At 38.1% G+C, this 19,417-nt stretch overlaps 1 protein-coding gene across 11 annotated transcripts; it reads right to left on the bottom strand.

Annotated features, from left to right (window-relative positions):
- Nucleotides 1-2,092: 2,092 nt before the first annotated feature.
- Nucleotides 2,093-10,173, bottom strand: bcas1 (brain enriched myelin associated protein 1). Of its 11 annotated transcripts, XM_044352808.1 has the most exons (13): nt 9,827-10,170; nt 8,757-8,816; nt 8,302-8,337; nt 7,763-7,978; nt 7,540-7,620; nt 6,372-6,434; nt 6,068-6,109; nt 5,853-5,918; nt 5,490-5,528; nt 4,559-4,681; nt 4,365-4,445; nt 3,787-4,005; nt 2,093-3,271 (listed from the first exon to the last, which is right to left on the bottom strand). In XM_044352808.1, exons 1-13 carry the CDS (start codon nt 9,845-9,847, stop codon nt 3,191-3,193), a joined length of 1,128 nt encoding a protein of 375 aa, XP_044208743.1. In that variant the 5' UTR covers nt 9,848-10,170; the 3' UTR covers nt 2,093-3,190. The 11 variants fall into 11 exon arrangements, with proteins under 11 accessions (XP_044208743.1, XP_044208749.1, XP_044208745.1 ...); XM_044352814.1 differs by lacking the exon at nt 4,365-4,445 and having other exon boundaries at nt 9,827-10,173; XM_044352810.1 differs by lacking the exon at nt 5,490-5,528.
- Nucleotides 10,174-19,417: the final 9,244 nt, after the last annotated feature.

The raw sequence follows: 19,417 nt of genomic DNA, 5'->3' as shown, positions 1-19,417 counted from the left end.
ATGCTGTATGTGTTATTGTTTTAAGACAGAGTTCAAAAATTTTGAAACTCTTCTTTAAATGATCATATAATTTACAGCATATAACATACAGCTTTCAGTTGAGGTTAAAACACAGTCATCATGCAAATTTAATCACATCACCGATTTGAATATCAAGCAAATGTTTGAATATCACACAACAGGAGTGTTTCAGTAATTTTGAATGACATTCAAATAGCTGTAGCCATTCATGGGATTTCCAGTATCAAACTAAAGATGCCTTGCAGGATGTAACATTCCCCTGAGAAGACTCACAAAAAAACCAACCCCAAACCAAAATCACATCTGCATTAGAATGCCTCCCTAACACACAAACACACACGTTGTGCCTGCAGGACCTGCTGATTCACCCTTAGCTAAAGTGAATGAGACTGTCCCGTAGAGGCTAGATCACCACCACTCATTTGTTATCAGATCAAAATCAGCGATTACTGTGTCTTCTCATTGGTTCCTGGAATCGTTTCACCCCAATGTTTCCCCAACAGACCTGTTACTAGCGAGCAGCGCCGTGATGCACATTAGTGCTGACAGCAGGCCTCCTGTCAGGCCTCCCTGCCCACTGTTCCCTTGTTCCACCCCCTCTGAGCTCAGTGCATTCACACAGTCACATGCATTGTCCTGGGATGAACTGCAGCAACATGGTCGTCGAGCAGATCTTGTGCAGTGTACAGTCTTTGCATTGTCAAATCCATACCTATAACCATTCCCATTTTAGTAAGCCACCCAGTTCATTATTGCCTGTATTGTCCAGCCCTCATGAAATTTGATTGTTTTCATAATTTTTACAGAAATGCCTTCCCTTTAAAAAGCATTTGTGAATAAAAGCCCACAATTCTGGCATGTAGGGACATGCAGCTGTTATCTCTGTCTGCGCTGATTCCTGCCAGGACACCTATAAATGCATAAATGGCTGTGCAAATTTCTGAATAACAGCATGAGGAAGTAAAAACATAAGGAACTGATGTGAGGTTTTACAAAGTTCTTCATTTTTAAGATAGTGTTGTTAAATGTTTGTCATGATGTGTGAGTACATTTTGTTTGTAGGATATCACCGTTATTTCAAAATTTCATAGCTTTCTGCCTCATTAAAACGAACAAAAAACAAAAAAAAATTGTATCTGCCAGCGCCATCTGCTAGTTTCATCACTACTTTAGTTAATGTTTGGTAACGAACATGAACTCTTAACACATAAAAGCAATATTGTTGGCAAAAAATATCAGATTACATCCTAATTTAAATCAGTCTTCAGGGGGAAAGGACATACATTGAACCAAATGTCTTACATTGTTCAAGCAATATCTCACTTTTGCTCCTTCATTGCTACAGCAATTACTTTGATGCACAATTTAAAATGATCACACCTATTACAGAGAGTAATGCGAGAAGAGTGTGTCAACAGCAACAACAAAGGAGCAGTGTGAGTTATGCCTTCTGGGGCCAAGACTCATCACTTAATGGTGGGTGAATGGTGGGTCTCAGACATCGCTATCTGAAACACATCCTTTCAAAGCTATCACACTGTGCTATCAATCATAGAAATTACATCATAAACGGTTGAAGATTTGAAGGCCGCCTTTACCTGAAATATACAATTCCTTAGAACTTGTTTCACATCTTTTATCTCTAAGCTATGTCTCGTGGACTCTAAAAATGTAAATCAGTATTCAAGCAGTGTTGTCCGGCAGTCATCTCTCTGTCAAAGTTACAAATGGCGGCCTGAGGCGCGGTCAGTTTTTATTTTTGCGACGGTTTCTGTCAGACTGTCACCTGTCAGTCAGTGATACAAATAAATACATAGATGAGTAAGGCTTACAGTTTACTTCTACGCCCAACATAGCAAAGTGTGACTCATCTCACACACCTTAGCTCACAAGTTTAGTGCATTAACCTGTATGCATAAAAATAACTTGAATGTCAGTGATGAAAGAATGTCATATTCAGTTGTTGCCAAACTGGACAAGTTGCGTATTTTTTGTTGTTGTGGTTAACACCCAGTTATTCTTGATTCAGTTTCTTCACATCATTGTAATTCACACTGATGAAGAACAGACAAATGGTGAACATATTTATTGCCTTCAAGATAGCTGTATAGTCACACATACACGCGTACATATAGGCAAACAAAAGCATGATATTAATTGCACATATGTCAGACACAATACACCAAAAGACGTCCATAAAACAACATGACACAAAGTGCCGCTATTAAATTAAGAGCTAATCGGATGTGATTTATGACTACTGCAAAACGTACCACGATGACATATTTGCACAATGACACCAATCTGCCATCCCAGATGCATTTGTTATGTCTAACATGAATACTTACAATCCGCTCCCCACAGAACAGAATAGTAAAGATTGTAATTTCCCATATGGCCCAATATATGACTGTTAAACACTTGATATGTACGAATGTGCTCTAGTCTATATATAGCTTACATAAAGTTAAAAAAAAAAAATCTTTAAGTGCAGTGTGTTATATAAACATTCTCCTCTTATCAGGACAGATTTATTTGTTGCTTTTAATTTTAGTGTCATACAAATTTAAGTACCTACTTTAAAATCATTTCATATTAACCTCTGAGTTTCCACAACTGCATGATTTTTTCTGGCATGAACTGAAAAAAATAGAACCGATATGACACATGTATTTTTTTAAATGTTTCAGACAAAATTAATTGCTAAAAGCAAAGCGTGGTACTGTGTATTGCATAAGCCCAGTTTGTTAGGTTGCAAGAACAGAGAGAAGTCACATTAAATGTCTGTAGAAAAAGTTTCACACTCACATTGCTATACTTGTCAAGACATTTGCATGACTAAAAATATATATATATGTATATATCTCAACAACCTCGCCATCAAATAGGCCTTAGACCATTTCAAACCTGCACTTGTTCAACTACCTGACCACTGTTCCTCTTTCTCACAAGTGTTCACGTGCTTTGATCCTTCCAGTAACCTTTCCTTTCATATAGTAACTACTAAACAGTAACAAAAACAAAACAAAAAAAAAAATGTAGTTAAAGTAATTCAATAGGGGTTGAAGGAAGGATATGAGAGTGAAAGAGATAAATATTGAGTGAGAGCAAGAAAGAAAGAGAGAGGGGGGGAGTCTGTACAGGAAAACGTCAGTGTCGGTTTTGGTTTTCATTTGGCCTTCTCAGCTGCTGGAGCAACAACCACTGGCTCTGTCTGGACGCCGGCATCTGTAGAGTGACGTTTCTGACCCTGCGGTTTAAACGGAGACAGTGTTTGTTTGTTATAGTATCTATCTCTTTTTTTTAAAGAGCCATATCATCCATGCTAAAGTTGAACTAACCCATTTGATATGTATTTATGTTTGAGTCTCATAAAAGCCTTATTCATTTTGCTAGTTATGGGAAGCAATGTCTAACTCTTTTTTTTTTCTTTTTTTTTTTGCAAAAGTACCTCTTCAACAAGCTTTATGCTTTTTTCACTTGTATCATTTCACTAAACTGCATTGCTTGTAACACTGCATGGAATGTGTGTCATGTGAACACAGGCTACACAGAGGACACAATTCTTATTTTCAGTAAAGAAAGCCCCACACCTTTAGTTGCTGCTGCCATCTAGTGGACATGAAGCTAGAAACATATTGCAAATACACGGGGCCATTCAAAACAAGCCTCCAAAAATATGTAACTCGATTAATAAGTATACTGTGCATGCTTTAAATGCACCACATCTCAACCATATCTGGGGAAAAGTGATGTTTTCCTTACCAGAGCTTTAAAAAACAGCTGGATGGAGTTCCTCTTCTCCAGTTTTTTGGGCACATTGGCTGCATCATCTCCAGCTTGGGAGGCCACTGAGGCTGGTTTGTTATCTGCAGCCGCCTCTGATGACTTGGCTGCTCCTTTTGGTTCCTCTTTGGCTTTTACTGTCTGAGCTCCCTCTGCTGCTGCAGCTGGGGCAGGGGTCGCCTTCTTGGGTTCAGCAGCCTGAAATTGTTGAGGGCACATAATGAAAAGCTCAATTATTCCAGTCCTAGAGCAACTGAGGATACAGCATCTGTGCGGTTATATAACAATGTCTTATGTGCTCCACTCATTAGATGGATTTGAGATGACATCAGATGTAAAATTCGAAGTGACATTAAGACGTACATCTGCTGTTAGGATCCGGTCTTAATCGGTCTTAGTGATTGCAGCATTATGAGGGATGATCATAGAAGCACTGAAATGTGTTGTTATGATTTTCAAAGACAATAATAAAGGGTGAAACCATACCAGATGTAATTAATGAAATTACTCTGTTTAATAATGCATCTATTCTCATTAGGCAGTTTTACTGTATTTACCACTCCAGTAGTTTTCCTGAGGAGCCGAACTCCACTTGTGGAGGCTGCCTGGATTTTTGTGGTCATGTTGTCTAACAGTACCTCAAATTCACATTAATCTGTTACTCTCTATTTAGTAAGTCCACCACATTTTATACACAGACATTTTCAGATATTTTTAAGGTCTATTAAGGCTTAGGTGAATAGGTGCTTACTTTAGGTTTGAAGAGAGAAAAGAAGGATGGTTTTGAGGCTGGTTTCTTTTCTTCTTGAACAGGTGGTGGCGGTTCTGGCTTCGCAGCCGCCTCCAGAGTGCCGGCTTTTGAGGGATCCACCTTCTTTTTTATCAAAACAGCAGAGAGGAAAATACATATCATGAGTTATTTACTAATTAAATACATGGAGCCCACCATCATGAAGCTGAAAGAGTGAGAGCAAGAGCTGCCACCTGCAAGTGAAAGAAAAAGTATCCAGGATCAGAGCAAACAAGTAAGGCAGGAAAATCAGTTAAAGACAAGAACCTGACCCATTAAGAATAAAGAACCCCCAGCATCATGCACAAAAATTAATGATAGTATTTTCTGTAAAAAAAGAAGAGAATAGGAAAATGAATGATTCTGAGATTGTCCTTATTGAAATGAGTAGATCAGCATTCTGGGAAATGTGCATATTCGCTTCCTTGCCAAGAGTTACACGATACACCATATCAATATTTGTCTGTTAAATATGAACCAACAAGTGACATTTAGCTTAGCTTAGCATAAAGACTAGAAACGGATGGAAACAGCTAGCGTGGCTCCATCCAAAGGTTAAAAAAAATGCCTGCCAGCACCTCTAAAGCTAACATGTTGTATCTTGTTTGTTTAATACATAGAAAATCAAAGAGTAAAAGTAAAAAATTGTGGTTTTATACAATATAATGTGCTAAACAATGAGCTTTAGAGGTGCTGGTAGACTTTAGACAGAACAAGGCTAGCTGTTCCCCCCATTTCCATTCTTTATGCTAAGCTAAGCTAACTGTCTCTAAGCTGTACCTTCATATATAACAAACACATATGAGAGTGGTATCAATCTTTTCATCTACAGTAGCCAGGCAAGCAAATAAGCATACAATATTTCACAAAATGCCGAATTCCTTTAATTTACCTCAGCTTCTACCACTGGCTGTGGTGCCTCTTCCACCATCTGCAGGGAAGGAAAAGTTATTTGTTCTCCCATCAATTCAAATGCTGTAAGAAATGCAATAAATTATGGGCTGACTCCTTTGTCATGACGGAAATTATACCGCGATGGGGTGCAATGTGATTAAATGTTTTAACAAATGAGTGAATTGATTAATCAAAACATTAAAAAGAGTTGTTGTTTTTACTTGATTGTATGTTTTTACTGAAATGATTGAAAGTGGAACAACATAATATTTGTAACATTTAGTACAACATCATGTCAGAAGTGTCTGTAGAGTGAAGAAAATTAAGAATTAATATTCCTGAGCACTTCCTGCTGATTTACCTGCTCCTCTACAACTGGCTGTGCCACCTCCTCTGCTGTCTCCTGAGGTTCAACCTTATTTTCACTCTGAGCAAATGCAAATGAGTCAGAACATATAAAAAGAAGAAAAGCTATGCAAATTAGTACACAGTGATGTGATATAATCAGAGGATCAGAAGTATACTCCACTCCCTAAAAAAAACAAAACCCTAAGATTGATTTCTCCATTGATTTACCTGGACTTCTACAACTGGCTCTGGCTCCTCCACTGGTGTCTCCTACAGAGTGAAACTGTTTTTTTTATTCTGAACTGATGCAAATTATGATGAACATGTAAAATGCATGTCTGTTATGAACACGGCTGTGATCCTTGAAAGGTTTGTATATACTCAGTTCAAAGTTAAGGCCTACTGTGCTGGTGAAAGGTTTTCTGAATGACTACTGAAATCCTTTGTATGCAGATTCACACTCACATCAGAATACATGAATAAAACATTCCCTGAATAAAACTGAGAAGATTGAGCACACTCTCTGGTTTACCTGTACTTCTACAACTTGCTGTACTGCTACTTCTACATCTTGTTGTAGTGGCGCCTTGATTGTCTGCAGAACAGTGAAGGAATTCTTATTGTTAGTAAAAGCCAGCAAGACAGAAAAGAAATGTCCTAAAAAAAACACACACACGAAAAGCTTTTATTATGAAATGATTAATATGTTATCATGGCAGCGATACGGACTAATATGAACCGGTTAAAGCCACAGTTTGACATTTTGGGAACCGCTTATTAATTTTCTTGTCAAGTGTTAGATGAGAGGATTGATACCACCCTCAAGTATGTGCGTACAGTATGAAGCTAGAGCTGGGAGACAATTAGCTTAGCTTAGCATAAAGACTGGGAGCAGGTGGAAAACAGCTGACCTGGTTCTCCTCCCAAGTTCACAAATATGCCCACTGGCGCCTTTAAATGTCACTAATTAAAAGGTTGTATCTCATTTGTTTACTTTGGTACACAAACCGAAATGTATGTTGTTTTACATTGCGGCGTAACTGTATCTTGGCACCCAGCAGTAGGGCGCAGCCCGTTGGTTGCTTGGTAACCTCACAGTGGTGACAAGACAAATTAACAGACAGTCGTCTAGATTAAACAAACATGATATCACATGTTACATAGTGAGCTGTAGATCTTTGTGTGAATTTTGGACAGTGCCAGGTTAGTTGTTTCTCCCTGCTTCCATTCTTTATGCTAATCTAAGCTAAACTCAGCTAATCAACTCCATATATAGTGCACAAACTTGAGAGTAATATTGATCTTCTCATCTAAATACATAAGCGAAAAAAAGAATATTTCCCAAAATGTCAGACAAATTTTTCAACTTAAAGTAAGCACTAATGCCATTTTGGTGATATATCATGAAAATATGGACTGTGGTAGAAACAGTAATGCAGATTTAAGGTTTTCTTTTCAGTGAAGCCTTTTGACCAAAGTCACACTATTATGCCTGGTCTAATTGAGGAACTACAAAAACCTTGGTAATTCTCCTGCATGAGTTTCAAAACAGGGCAAACACTACTGTATGCAACGGCTGCTGGTTCCAACTGGGAAACAGCAAATGCTTCAGTTTCTGCCACCTCCAGACAAACCAGCTCTTGTTCAGTTAGTACGAGGATGAGCCATGGTCAGTTTGAGAATATGATAATCTACTGTACCACTGCTGCGGTCTTAGCCGAGGCATTGGCTCCACTTGCCGAAGCACCCTTTTCTTTGGTTGCCTTGAAACCTAGCAGTACCTCAAATTCACATACAGTATGTTTCACACTACGTTATAAATCTGATACACTGACACACACGCTTACTGAAAGTCCATAGAGTAATGATCCAGTAAAATAGCGATTTCGTCTTGCAATCTGCAATTATGGCTGTTTTTTTTACCTTTGGGCGGAAGAATTTGCTCAGAGTATCTTTGGCTGATTTTCCTTTTGAGGACTCGGGTTCCTTTGCAGCAGCTTTTGGCTCTTCTTGTGGTGTGGGTTTTACAGGTTTGGCAGCCGGTTCTCCCTTGACTTCCATTTTTGGTGGCTCTGGAGGAGGTGGTGGTGGGATAGACATTCCTTTGGCTGCTGCAGGTGGTTCAGACACTTGCGCAACCTATTCAAGAGGCAGAGAGTTAGAATGATGATTTGGAAAATATTGTAATCCGTCCACACAGTTACCTTTGTGCATCCAGTAAATTTTAGGATATACAATGGCAATTTTAGGTAAAAAAATACAATGTAGTCATCATTCAGCAACTTCAAGTTTTCATATAATTGCAACAAGGCAAAGGAAACAAGGAAATGTAGCATTAACAACTAAAGTTAGATTGATTAATGTTATTTCTGGAAATTAACAGAACCCAACCATGTACAGTATGTGCCTTTCTAGCGCATTGCAAGTTCTGTTATACAAATTAAAACACATTATAGGCTCACAGTGGTGGTTGGTGCTGGCTGGTTCTCCTTCTCGGACTATTTGGCAACAACAAAAAAAAAGGTAGCAGTTAGAAAGATGAAGTTAAAGTGAGGCAAACAAAGACAAGCAAAAAGCTTGTGTATATGTCATATAGTATGTATGCGTTGATGTTTTGGTCCATTAGAAATAAAATTAATTGTTATGGAATCAAGAATACCATCTATTCAAGCAAGAAACAGAATTGAAAGTTACAACAATCTGCTAAAACTATCTCCAAATCCAAACCCCAAGCCTGTGTTCGATGGTCAATCTCTATCATTACTGAATTCACTTATAGAGGTTTAAAAATAAATATGAGCCTCATACAATAGAGAGAATATCAACCATTCAAATTAAATACATTGGAGGTACTGGCATGAGTTATGTATTTAACATTTTTTATATGTGATGTAATGCTTCACGAACATATGTTCACCTGATCTTTTGTGGCATCGGGAGTAGCTGTTTCCTTTTTGGTTGTTTTAGTGGGAGACACCTGTGTAACAAGGGAAGGAAAATTAACTTTTCTTAATTGATTAAGTAAAGACAAAATGCCTAACCCTCAGATGTTAAATGTATAGGCATGGAGCATTATGTTATTTCATGTAGCTGGCAGTAAAGCTGCGGTATAAAGCGTTCAAAATCAGAGGATATAGTTGATGTAACAGGAACAGAAAAATAATTATTTAGATGAAACAGACGCCTTTCATGAATGCAAACATAGGCCTTTATGATAAGTTAACTGAGGCAAACAGAGTCCACACTGAGGTGCCTGACAGAGCACATACAGTACATGCGCTGTCATTGTGACAGCTATTGTGCTCCGGAGATGGCGTAGGCCTGCCCTCGCTCTATCTTCACAAATCTCAACTTCCAACTGCACAGGCCTCCCTTGTGAGCTCACACGATGGGTTGAACAATAGGCCACCACATTCCCGCATGTTCAAAGACTTGATTAGCATGGGGCTAGGGCAATGGTAACTCTTTAAAACGGCATGAGTCCAAAAGACAGCATGATGAAGAGGAAATACAATAGCTTCTTGTTGAAGGTTTTGCATTAAGCACTGTCATCACAGCAGAATTTGTTATGGACACCTTTACTGCCATTAAACCCCCCTTTTGACAATCTCATCTTTTTGCATGCCTCCACGCAGAATAAGAGGAATCACAAACAGACCAGTCACATTTATACACATCTCCACTGCTGAAGTCTAATTAATTATCCCTGATCTCCACTTTATCAGGCAAATTACCAAACATCTTGGCCTCAGTGAGGCTTTAAACAATAATTAGCACACGCATTAACTCCATTCAGCTGTTTGTTGTTTGAGCAGCTGTTTGCCTTCAGTAATAGTTGGAGATAACAAGAGCGGATTTATTTTTACTTTTGATTATAGCAATTCTCTAATTAAATTTTTCCAAGCAGCAATGACACTCTAATTTTACAAGAGAAGCAATAAGAAATAAACCACTCTTAATTTCATTTACTCAAAATGTGTCACTTACTAGTGTTCTGAAGAAGTTCATAACTGGATTCTCTTCTGGTTTACTCTCCTCTTGCTTTTCCACAGGCTGACTGTTTCCGTCGTCAGTCTCAGGAGCTTTTTCTTCCTCTGGACCGGGGTCTAGAGTCGCACTTTCTGGCTCCTTTAATGATTCTGATTCTTGCTTTAGGTTTTCTGCCTCCTATACACCATCACAAAAGAATTAGTCTTTGAGAATTAGGTTAGAGCGGTGGAGCTGATATGCAAGCAGTGAGTGTCTTAATCGCAGCATTGAGATGGGAGCGCAATTCCAACCATGCCTCAGCCTACTCGGGGCATTGTCAACAATCACCCTTTTATTAATGTGTGTGTCCCACCCCTCACTCATTGATATTCAACAATGTCTGAGAGTTATGCCCTGAGAAATGTCAGGAAAACTCAAATACCTTGCTGTGTCCAGATGGTGAATATCTTTAAAATACTCAACTGACTAACCTTGATTTTGAGTTTATTTTGGTGAATCTATTCAGAGTTTGCTTCGGTGTGAATATTCATTTATTGTTTTGTATATATTCCTTTTTGACGTTATATTAAGTCACAAGTATTTCATTTTTTTAAAGTCATGAATAAAGAAGAAATGTAATCTGTAAATTCAGTGTTTTCGTTTTTTATTTTATTGGAAAATGTTTCAGCACTTGAAAATGTGAGCTTTGTGATGATGATATATACAGAACAGGCTCTCAGCTTTATTACAAAACAGAAATCATTTTACAATCCAATGCAATCACAAACCATTAAACACATGTAACGTGAGGTAGACCAATATTTTTCATAACAAAAACTGTAACATTTCACTGCTGCTCCATCTTTGGAGCCACATGGATGGTAACATAAATACTATATCCCTGTGAAGATATCACTAAACCACTTAGCTTATATGCTGATTCTTCAACAACTGATGCACATGCTAACTGCAACTTAACAAGTACAGCTTCCATGTTCTCCCAATGGTTTGGACTTGGGACTGTTGTGTTCACACTTGATTCATCCTCTGCCTTCTGTTCAGCATCTGTGACGATCTCTGGTGCTACATCCTCTGAGGTCACAGGGTTGCGTTCGGCTTCAACAACATCCTCTGTAATTATTTTCTCTACAATGGCCTCAATACATGCTGCCATAGACTCATCTAAAGCAGCAACTTGAGAATCTTCAGTGTTATCCGCAACTGCAGCTGAAACATCTCTAGAATGATCTGTTTCATGTATTATCTCTTCTGTAAAGTCTTCAGTTGTCTTGAGGATTACAACTCGCACGCCACCTTTTGGTTGTTGCTCGAGAGAGCTCACACTCTCCTCCAGAGCCTCTTCAGAAATGACAGGGCTAGATTCCAAGATTTCCAGAGCAACCACAGATGGAGTAACTCTCTCTTCATCAGCATCTTCTAACAGCACTTCAGCTGCGGCGACATTCTCTTCTCTGAGTTCTTCAGGCTCCTCTGTGGCTTCTGTCAGTGGCTCATCTTCAGTTTTTTCTTCTGCCACGTCACTTTCTTCCATAGGTTCCTCCAAAATGGCAACTTCTCCTTCAGTAGATGTTTCTTGGACAGCGATATCTTCATCAACACTTTGTGGCACTGCTTCAAATTCATTTGATAAAGCTTGTATAGCTTCTTCCTTCATCTCTTCAGCAACTGTTTCATCTTTGGATGGGATAATTGTCTCTTCCACAGGCTCTTCTGTGACTTCTGTTGGCAGCTCATCTTCAGATACTTCAATTTTTTCTTCTGTCACATCATTTTCTTCCACAGGGTCCTCTGAAATGGCAACTTCTCCTTCAGTCGATGTTTCTTGGACAGGGGTATCTTTGTTAACACTTTGTGGCACTGCTTCAAATTCACTTGATAAAGCTTGTATAGCTTCTTTATTCATCTCTTCAGCAACAATCTCATCTTTGGATGGGATAATTGTCTCTTCCACAGGCTCCTCTGTGACTTTTGTTGGTGGCTCCTCATCAGATACTTCAGCTTTTTCTTCTGCCATGTCACTTTCTTCCACAAGTTCTGCCAAAATGGTAATTTCTCCTTCAGTAGATGTTTCTTGGACAGCGGTATCTTTGTTAACACTTTGTGGCACTGCTTTAAATTCACTTGATAAAGCTTGTATAGCTTCTTTATTCATCTCTTCAGCAACAATCTCATCTTTGGATGGGATAATTGTCTCTTCCACAGGCTCCTCTGTGACTTTTGTTGGTGGCTCATCTTCAGATACTTCAACTTTTTCTCCTGTCACATCACTTTCTTCCACAAGTTCTGCCAAAATGGTAATTTCTCCTTCAGTAGATGTTTCTTGGACAGCAATATCTTTGTTAACACTTTGTGGCACTGCTTCAAATTCATTTGATAAAGCTTGTATAGCTTCTTTCTTCATCTCTTCAGCAACAATCTCATCTTTGGATGGGATAATTGTCTCTTCCACAGGTTCCTCTGTGAATTCTGTTGGTGGCTCATCATCAGATACTTCAGCTTTTTCTTCTGCCATGTCACTTTCTTCCACAGTTTCCTCCAAAATGGCAACTTCTCCTTCAGTAGATGTTTCTTGGACAGCGGTATCTTTGTTAACACTTTGTGGCACTGCTTCAAATTCATTTAATAAAGCTTGTATAGCTTCTTCCTTCATCTTCTCAGCAACTATCTCATCTTTTGATGGGATAATTGTCTCTTCCACAGGCTCTTCTGGAATAGTAAAGCTTGCTTCTTGTTCTGCAGAGAGAGGCACAAAAAATGTTGCAACAAAAACCTCTTCTTCCAGAGGGCTGGTATTATCTGCTGCAGACTCCAAAGGAGTGATGGCACTGGGTTCAAGTTCTAGACAGAGGGCATCAATTGCTGCCTCCAGTAACACCTCAGCATCTTCTTTGACAATAGCAAAACTGACTTCTGATTCTTCAACTGTCTTGGGTGCCACATCAGCTATCACATCTTCATCGACATCAACTTCTGTAACAATAATTTCAGGAATAGACTGAAGCTCGATTTGAATTTCATCATCAGGAGACATTAAACTAACTTCAGGAAGTTCCTCCATGGTGATAATCTGATTTTCTGATTTTGAAGGTTCATCATCAGACACAGGGCTGAGTTTTTCTGGTACATCCTCAACTGCAACAGCATCATCGGCGGCGACCTCTTCATGGGCGGATTCCATCTTAACTAGAATTTCTGTCTCAAGAGGAACAGAAGGTTCCTTTACAGGCATGTCTTGGTCTCCAGGTGTAGCATTTGGCTCCTCATAAATAACCTCAAAGATTGTTTCTATCACCTTAGTCACTGGCTCTGCGTCTAGGGACTGAACGCCATTTGCTTCACCGGCCTCAGGGGTGACAGCATTAGGCTCAGGTTCAGCGGTTTCAATCAGCGCTGCATCAGCTGACATGTCTCCAGCTCTTTCACTGTTGTCTTCAGTAATTACTTCTTCCACTCGTGGCTCTGATGTGTTTACAGCAGTATAGTCACTGGATTCAGAAACAGAGGAGAAAACTGCCTCAATACAATCTGCCACCACTTTGGGAAGGCTGAAAGACACCTCCAATGGCACATTTTCCTCAATCACATTTTCCTCTGCAGATATTTCATCTACTATAATCGATTTGTTTGGGTTTGATTCTGGTTCTTTGGTGATTTCTTGCTCAATTTCCTCAGGCCCATTAATGCTCTCTTCCTCAGGATTGTAGTTTTTGATTTGGCTTATTTCAAAATTGTCAGTAACTTCCACCCTCTCCGCTATGAACACTATATTCTCATACACATTGTTCTCTATGTTGACCTCCTCTGTGATGATGATCCCAGCTGTCTGGTTGTCTAAGGGTTCCTCATATGTAGTGTCTTCAACAACCTCCTCTGCAATGACAACAACAGATTCACTCAGTGAATGTTCTTCAGTTGTTGCCGTCTCCATCACGACGACCTCTTCTATTGGGCTTCCAGTATAAGTGGTTGAATCACGGTCATCACTAGTTTGCGTTGAAATATCCGCTTCAATTTTCAGGTCTGTTTGCGTTGATATTTCAGCTGTTTGATGCGGGCATTCAAACTCCTCTTGGTGCACGACGATGATCGTGGCAGCAGCTTCTTCTCCACTTGAATCCGACTCCTTTATCATGAAAATCAACATTCACGTTTAGATAAAATACAACTGGTCTTTGTTCCTGGGACAAATATATAATAACCATGTGCTTGATCGCACTGTGTACACACACACTGAGTCAGCACAAAAACAGAACATGCAGTACAACAGCCCTAAAAAAGGTAAATACTTAGGAAACAAGTTTTAATCGTTGTTGACACAGAGGTGTCGATTACACCCTGCTTATTTGAGTTCATGGTATTGTTGTATTGGACTGAATTATATTTTCAGGTGTTTATAACATTTTTACTACTCCATGTATGTAAATGAGGTGGACAAAATATTATTAACACCCCTCAATATAATGCTGCCCAATAAGGTGCCACTAAAGCCTCAAAACATACCACAGAATTCAATTTCAGTCATTGTGTCAACAACAACCACACATTTTTAAATGCAGAAGAATTTCTTGCAGGCCTGGTGTATTGCAGTGGATTACAGATGTTCATGTTTGTCACGTCTTTCAGTGATGTAATTATTTCGTGATTACACGAATTATTTTATTTTCATTTTCCAATAAGATCTTGGAGTGGTTTATGTACAGCTAAAAGTGATGTTATTAAGGAAATCTAATCTAAATCAGAATGATTTCAGGCAATTTGGCAGGCAGACTGTTAAAAAGAGATTAGAGCACAACATTAAAGAATAAGGCTGGCTTTCTTATTGTCAACAAATCCTATGAAAGGAACCTAATCCACATTACTTTAGTCCGTCTCTCATTGCTCACTGATTTCCGAACCCTGTCTTCCCACTGAAAATGTAAGTCTTTAAAAGTGGGTCATGAATGTATATATAGAAGTATTTAATGAGGCTAAATAATTTCCTAAAACAGCTGGGCACCGTAGTTTTTAGAAAACATTACTGAGACAGGGGTAAATAATGCATATTTTGGGGACTATTTTCAGCTGTGGATTAATACACATTTGGGGCTCTACGAAGTATTTCCAGCAGCAGGACGGTTTATTTGGGATTGAATCAAAAGAAACTACAGTACGTGTGTCCATGGCAATGAAGGAACATGTCACCTAGCATGACCCTTTGATGTGTTTTTTAATACACACAAATAATACTTGTTAGTAGGATGAATACATAGTTGGTTTTGAACTTTTCGTATAATTTGCTGACAATAAAAAAATATAAAATATCATCTTTAAAAATGAACATACTCACCGTCTGTGGATTGGTGGCAGGAAGACTTGCATCCGTTTGATCTTCATTTGAGGTCTCTCTCTTTTTCTCTTCCTCTTCCTTCTGGACGGTGGTGTCAGGGGTATCGGAGATAACTTGAACGTCAACATGTTGACAGTTTGATTCAACTATCACATATTGCTCATTTGATTCTGTGGCAGGATTTGATGATGTGGACATGGCATTTTGCTGGATTATGGTCTCACCGTTAACTGCAAAAAAGAAGAATCTGTGATCAAAATGTAAGCAAAAGACCTCTACCACCACCAAATCAAAACATGAGAACATACCATCACTCCCAAACTGTCTGACTGTTCTTCTTAAACATAAACCATCTACTTTATCACAGAAAAGGCTGTTGCTTCTGTTAGATATCATGAAGCATTAAACCCATACTTGTGCAATGCGTCATGAAGTAAACATGGGCTAGTCAATTCATGAAAGTGACATTATCCTTATCTCCAGCGTCAACATTAGCTCTTAGACAAACTCAAGTGCCAGCGGGAATCCTACACCATTATTGTCAGTGCAGGGACACAAACCACACCATGACGGGTCATCAATGTCTTAGACTACGCCTAGAGTTTACATTGGAAGACTGAAGACACAGACCAGCTGGGAGTCACTGTGTTTACAGAGTTTTAAGAGTCTAAAAGACTAATCCAACATGTGCATGTAAAGATCAGCTGATTTCGTCTGTCAGAGACTGACAGTATATTCCCATAAAGCTGGATAGAATGCAACAGAATAAAGGACATTTAAAAAGAGTTAAAATCTGTAGATTCTCCAAATTTAGAGAAAGGAATTTGGATAATACAAGCACTATGATTCTTAGGTGTTGAACATTTAGCTGCTCTGTTTTTTTAGTGATACACCTCAGTTGTGTCTGCATTTATATTTTACATATTACCACTGTGTTATTTTAAAATTAAGTCATTATCATGTATCATTTTTCTGTCATTAATCTAAAAAATCTCACTCACCACCAATCTCCAGTCCATTAGATGTGATGTTTGCAGAGATGCCATTCACCGCCCCATTTTCATGTTTCTCAGGAATCTTCCCGTTCTGTAAAAATAATAAATATATATAATAATAAACAAATATCAGTGTGTGCCAGCTCTACAGTTCACAAAATATTGTCCACAGGGGGTAAGTTTACAAGAGGACACATGAATAAATTAGCAAATTTGGAAATCTTGGGGGGGCTCAAACCTTTGGTTCAAGAAGCAACTATCAACTTTTTCCACATGCATCTTACCACTGAAGTTACAGATTACTACTACAGGTACTACAGGTTTGTTGTGTATTTGTGTAATTGTACCTTGGTTAGCTCTTTGTTCTTGGAGTGCTCGTTTCCCATACTTTTTCCAGCAAGGTTTTTCAGCACAAATTCAACTGTAACAAATAGCCAGAAGTCAGAAATATGTTGGATTTTTTTTACATTGCATTGACATACATGGATACATAGCAAATACAGTCTAACTTCTTTTGAGTGTTTATGAAATTTGCACATCTGATCATATTTTGGTAATGTCTTAACTTCAGTACCATTCAAATATCTTACCTTCTTGCACCTCAAAATAACCTCCTCAAGAAAAATATATGGAAAGTGTCTGTCACTCTCAGAGAGATGTCTTTGCCGCTCCAGCCCAACTGTGTGTATAGCTCTACTGTTAACAGGCTATTTTATGTGTGCTTTGTAATGGGTGGGACTGTTTTTGAAGTAATCAATTGGACTTCCTCCAGTGAATAGTCAGCCATCCGCCCAACAGTGTGTTGGTGCTCTTTAGTAAAAGCACATGATTAGCTCATGGTAATCTCGTTGTAATTCTCTGAAAATATGGTGATAATGAGATTACACTATAATCAAGGACACTGTGATGAGGCGGTGAAGCACAGTTTTGTTGACAAATGTCGCTGGGAAGTAACAGGATGTGTGTTAAGGATATTGGTCCACACTGCCAAAACAAAAATATATATGTTTACTCTTACAACCCTGTTATATTAACCTGGTTATTGTGAATTGGATGGAGGGCCTGAGGTATTTTATCATTTATTTCATTATGCTATGGGTGTTATTTTTTAAGATTCAAATCAATTAATTATTACAATTAATCAAACTGACATGTGCCTTAAAATATCTATTGAATTATTATTGATATTATTTGATTTAAAAAAGCTTTTCTGGGTTGCAAAGAGCAAGTATCTGTCTTATTATGTTAATCAAAACAGACAGAGAGCTGTGTAATTAAATCATCTCTCTTAAAAGACGTCCACATAGGCCTCTCAATGCATCAGTGCCTATCTAAGAGACGTTCAGGGATCAAAGACAAACTGACTTTACTTCATCAACCGATTTCCTTATTTTTATTCTCATCTTTGTGTTCTCTTTGTTGTTTTTGTGGGAAAATGTGTCATGATTAATCTGACCAAAGCTCCATAACACTCATTTTGTTTTATTCCCAATTACTTCCTGTAAACCTCTTTGCGCAGATCAGTCGAATGACACGTCATCTTCATATGTTTTTATCATAAACAACTGCAACATGAAAAACTTGATCCCAAAATGTGCAGTATTTATTGAATTTATTATGACAGGGCTTGGAATCCATGAACACAATGTCCCGATTGTAGCCTATAGCATGCACATTGAGGTGGGAGTTGGATTCCCCTGTTTGGATTGTGCACTTCTGACTTCATGCAAAGACCGCAGCTGAGAGACCTCAAGCAATCTCTTCATGATGTACCAACGCATGACAACCTACATGTTTTATTAGTGGCACAAACCTTACAAAAAGGCCATTGATTTTAAGGGTAGTTGGGAGAACAGGCATATCAAGATTTGTCCAACCCAAGTAAAAAAAAACAAATGTGATACTGTGTAACAGCATGTGCCTATATTTGCTGTGGTAGACTTTATTAGATTCATTGACATCCTCTGTAGCTCGTATGAATTTAATTAATAGTGCTCTAGCTCTACAGATGTATTCAGTAAATATTTGAACTTGGGTGCAGTACTGTTTGCTCTAGAAATATTTACAGAGCAGCAGTTCCGGTTGATAAAATAACGAGTTAGACATATCGTAAGCAAGTACAAAAACATCCCAGACAATTTAAATGACAACCGTAAAAATAAACCAAACTGTGAGAATTCTCAGTTATGGTGAAACTGATCAAACTTCTTAGTTTTGTGAGTGTTCAGATGTGAGTTAAGGATCACGATTGATGCCACATTAAATAACCGTGTTTATTTGAAAAGAGACTCTGCCGTGCAGTCAAGAGAAGGCCAGAAAATGCTTTTTTAACTAAATGGACAAAACTGACAAAATAAAGCGTTACACCAGTGGTAGGCAAATAGTGGCCCATGGGCCAAATCTGGCCCTCCAATAAAAATATTTGGCCCTGATTACATCTAATCTTTTACATGACTCTTCATAAATCTGCAGTAGATAATGACGTAGACACAAGGCTCATGTAAACCTCGTAACATCCTATAAATTTACCAGATGAATAACAAAGTCTATATAACATAATTTGGCAAATCTGAGCAGAACAGATATGTGTCAATACCAGTATTTTTCTTCAATCATAAATGAAGCAGGACACTTTGTGTGTGGATAAGTTATCGATTACATTTCTAATCTTGTAGTGTAACACAGAGGATATGTTCATGTTTATAAGTCATTTTTTTACCAAATGAGTATTGACATAAGCTGCTGTCTCTCTGTGAGCTCCCACTTACTGATGGGAATTATGAAATCTGCGCTCAGATACAACCCTAAAACTGTTGTATAAATCAATTTATTCTTGAATGAATTAAAATAAATAAACAGAATATATTTAAAACATGTTAGGCTTTTGTTATGATGGCCCCCTAATAAGCAGTGCTGAAAAAAAAACTGGGCCATGGTTGATCAACTTCACTGGCTGAGTCAGTGATTTCTTTAAAGTCTCTTCTTAAAACATATTTTTATCAGAGCCTTTCCTGGTTTTACTTGAGTTTTTTATTTTCTGTGAACTGTCTTTTATTTCTGTTTTTATTTCTTCTTGTTTTATATCACACTTAATTGGTTTTTATACACTAAATTGTTTTTTTTTAATGTTTTTTTTTTTAACCTTTTATGATTTGTCTGTTTTATATTTGCTGCCTTAGTGAATCACTTTGTAAAGTGGATTTTTGAAAATTGCTCTATAAATAAACTTTTTTTATTATTATTATAACTTTTACTGTCACACTCCAA

This window comes from Thunnus albacares, chromosome 5 (assembly GCF_914725855.1).
Source record: "Thunnus albacares chromosome 5, fThuAlb1.1, whole genome shotgun sequence".
NCBI lineage: Eukaryota > Metazoa > Chordata > Actinopteri > Scombriformes > Scombridae > Thunnus > Thunnus albacares.
Note: the sequence above shows the minus strand (reverse complement) of the source record. Positions and strands in the feature narration are given on the sequence as shown.